Raw genomic sequence first — 2,169 nt, 5'->3', positions numbered from 1 at the left:
GTAGAGCTACACTGTAGTATTGAAACAGTAGTTAATTGTGCAGTTATGTTAGAGTTAAAGCACTGCCATGCATGTGTATGGGAAATACAGATTATAAACCTGTAGGATGTGATCAAATATCTATCTGTATGTGTAGTACTGTCTCACTAGGGACCTGTGAAAATGATAAAGCCTGTGAATACAGGGAGTGTACCTAGAACTGTGTGATATCAAGAAAACATTCTATTCTTAGTGGTAATGATCACATACCATCCTATAGCCACTTTCAACTAGCTAAGTACAATGAGGCTTCTATTCAGTATCACAGGAAATGTTGTCATGGTTATATATGGCCTCCTTATTCAATGTTATCAACACTCCACTCCATGTGACAAAAATGTGTGATTTTTTGAGAAAATACTCTATGATATTGTTTTGTATCCAGACCACAGTGGTCCATCATATCTTGAAGCCTATTTGTTTTGTTTTCCCAATATACTTGTAATTTGTGGTTCCCAGTGTCCATCTTGTTATTCAACAATATATTGCAACACTGTCTCTGTGTGTGCATTAACTAGTGATATGAGTAGCTTCTTGAAATTGAACTGAATAGATCATGGAGATGGAAGGAGTTCCATCACAACATAATCCAGATAGGAACCTTGTATTACTCCACCTCCTTGATTGTCTGAAGAATGGCTGTACCAACATTGCTCATCAGTTCCTAGGAAGTGCCAGGCTGGACCTTTCACTACTGGTATTGGTGTGTGATAACTGATCTTCATCATGTTGTAGTCTGTATCAATTTCAACATCTTTTCCCATGAACTGACCTACAAGAAATGTACGTGTACAAACATGGTATAGCTAAAAGCAACTCTTACCCATCAATCCATCAGCTTCACTAGTTAATCCATCATTGCTGGTTATCATCATATCCAAGTGTTTCTTGTAGAACCTTATTTTCATTCCAAAGCCAAACTCTGCTTTGAGATAAACCCAAGTAGTTTCATCCTTCAACTTTTCTTGCACCTCAGCAGAATGGGTTGTAGTTATATTGAAATCTCTAGCAATCAATATTTCTACTGGCTTGTCTTTAACAATTACAGTTATACCACTAATCTGGATACTGTGATCTTGTGCAGACAACTTTACAGCTACAGACTTTCCAGTAACAGGACACCTCAGTAGTAGTCCAAGATTACCCAGGAAGGTAGAAACATTAGTGATGGTGTTACTCTCATCACTGGCAGGCAACACAAATTGAGCATTCAACTGTACATATTTGTCTTTGATCAAACTGAACATAAAGTCAGGTTGTCCCTGTACACTATAACACAGGTTGTCTCCATTGGGTAGTAGTGAGGATCATTTCCTGTGGTAGGAGGATATATACTAATCACTATGTTCCACTGAGTACTACATATTACCACAAAAACAGTAATATAGATATTAATCCACTTCATTGTTAGAAAATTGACTTCTTTCACTTCTGCTTATTCAGATCCTCACTCATGAAATGAATACATACACAGCTAGAAAGTGTTATGGTTAAATATCTTAATATGGAATTCAATTACGATAGCAGCCAACTACAAGTTGTCACTGCCTGGTACTGTTTTGGTGTTAATTAAGATGCTAATTGTTGCAGCGTTATGAAAGCATTTGCATATGTTTACAAAACTTGTAGGTAGCTAGCTATACAGCATCAATGTCATAATGTGATTCTTAAGTGCTGCTCAACTGCTCACTTCTGTCATGTAACACATGCATTGATGTATGCATTAGTACTGGTTGAACAGAAGTACATGTATTACCCAGCATAAAAACTATTGCTGGTCTTTAGACTTGAATCCATTGTGTTTTAAAATCTCCATAACTTATTCTATTGTGTGTTTGGATTTGCAAGCAAAATCAAGTTATCCTATGGGTATAGGAGGTAACTAGGTATAAACAGTGACTTGAGAGCGACGAGGACTCTACTTTTCATATATTTTTACTGCATATGTTTATACATTCTTTACTTGTACTAGGTACCTTTACAGTTGCTAGTTGCACATAGCCAGACCACTCTATCACTGTCACAGTGCTTCAGACAGTGCCTTAATAGATGCCCATATAATCTATGCCTGAATCAATTAGAACTGAATACAAGTAATGAGAGTCTTAACTGAAATGTATAGGCCAGTCA

General features: G+C 36.8%; 1 protein-coding gene across 1 annotated transcript; it reads right to left on the bottom strand.

The window, feature by feature from the left end:
- Positions 1-493: 493 nt before the first annotated feature.
- On the bottom strand, positions 494-1,728 carry LOC136247354 (uncharacterized). The gene is made up of 2 exons (XM_066038972.1): positions 863-1,728; positions 494-811 (listed from the first exon to the last, which is right to left on the bottom strand). Exons 1-2 carry the CDS (start codon positions 1,284-1,286, stop codon positions 594-596), a joined length of 642 nt encoding a protein of 213 aa, XP_065895044.1. The 5' UTR covers positions 1,287-1,728; the 3' UTR covers positions 494-593.
- Between the last annotated feature and the right edge of the window lie 441 nt (positions 1,729-2,169).

This window comes from Dysidea avara, chromosome 2 (genome assembly GCF_963678975.1).
Source record: "Dysidea avara chromosome 2, odDysAvar1.4, whole genome shotgun sequence".
NCBI classification, from domain to species: domain Eukaryota; kingdom Metazoa; phylum Porifera; class Demospongiae; order Dictyoceratida; family Dysideidae; genus Dysidea; species Dysidea avara.
The sequence above is the reverse complement of the archived record's forward strand: the minus strand, read 5'-3'. Positions and strand labels throughout refer to the sequence as shown.

What these genes read in the sequence shown, in the direction of transcription:
- LOC136247354 (XM_066038972.1), bottom strand. Translation starts at nt 1,286, where the DNA reads ATGTTCAGTTTGATCAAAGACAAATATGTACAGTTGAATGCTCAATTT. An exon ending in TGAAGCTGATGGATTGATGG is followed by an intron (nt 812 to 862) that starts GTAAGAGTTGCT and finishes CATTTCTTGTAG; the next exon opens with GTCAGTTCATGGGAAAAGAT.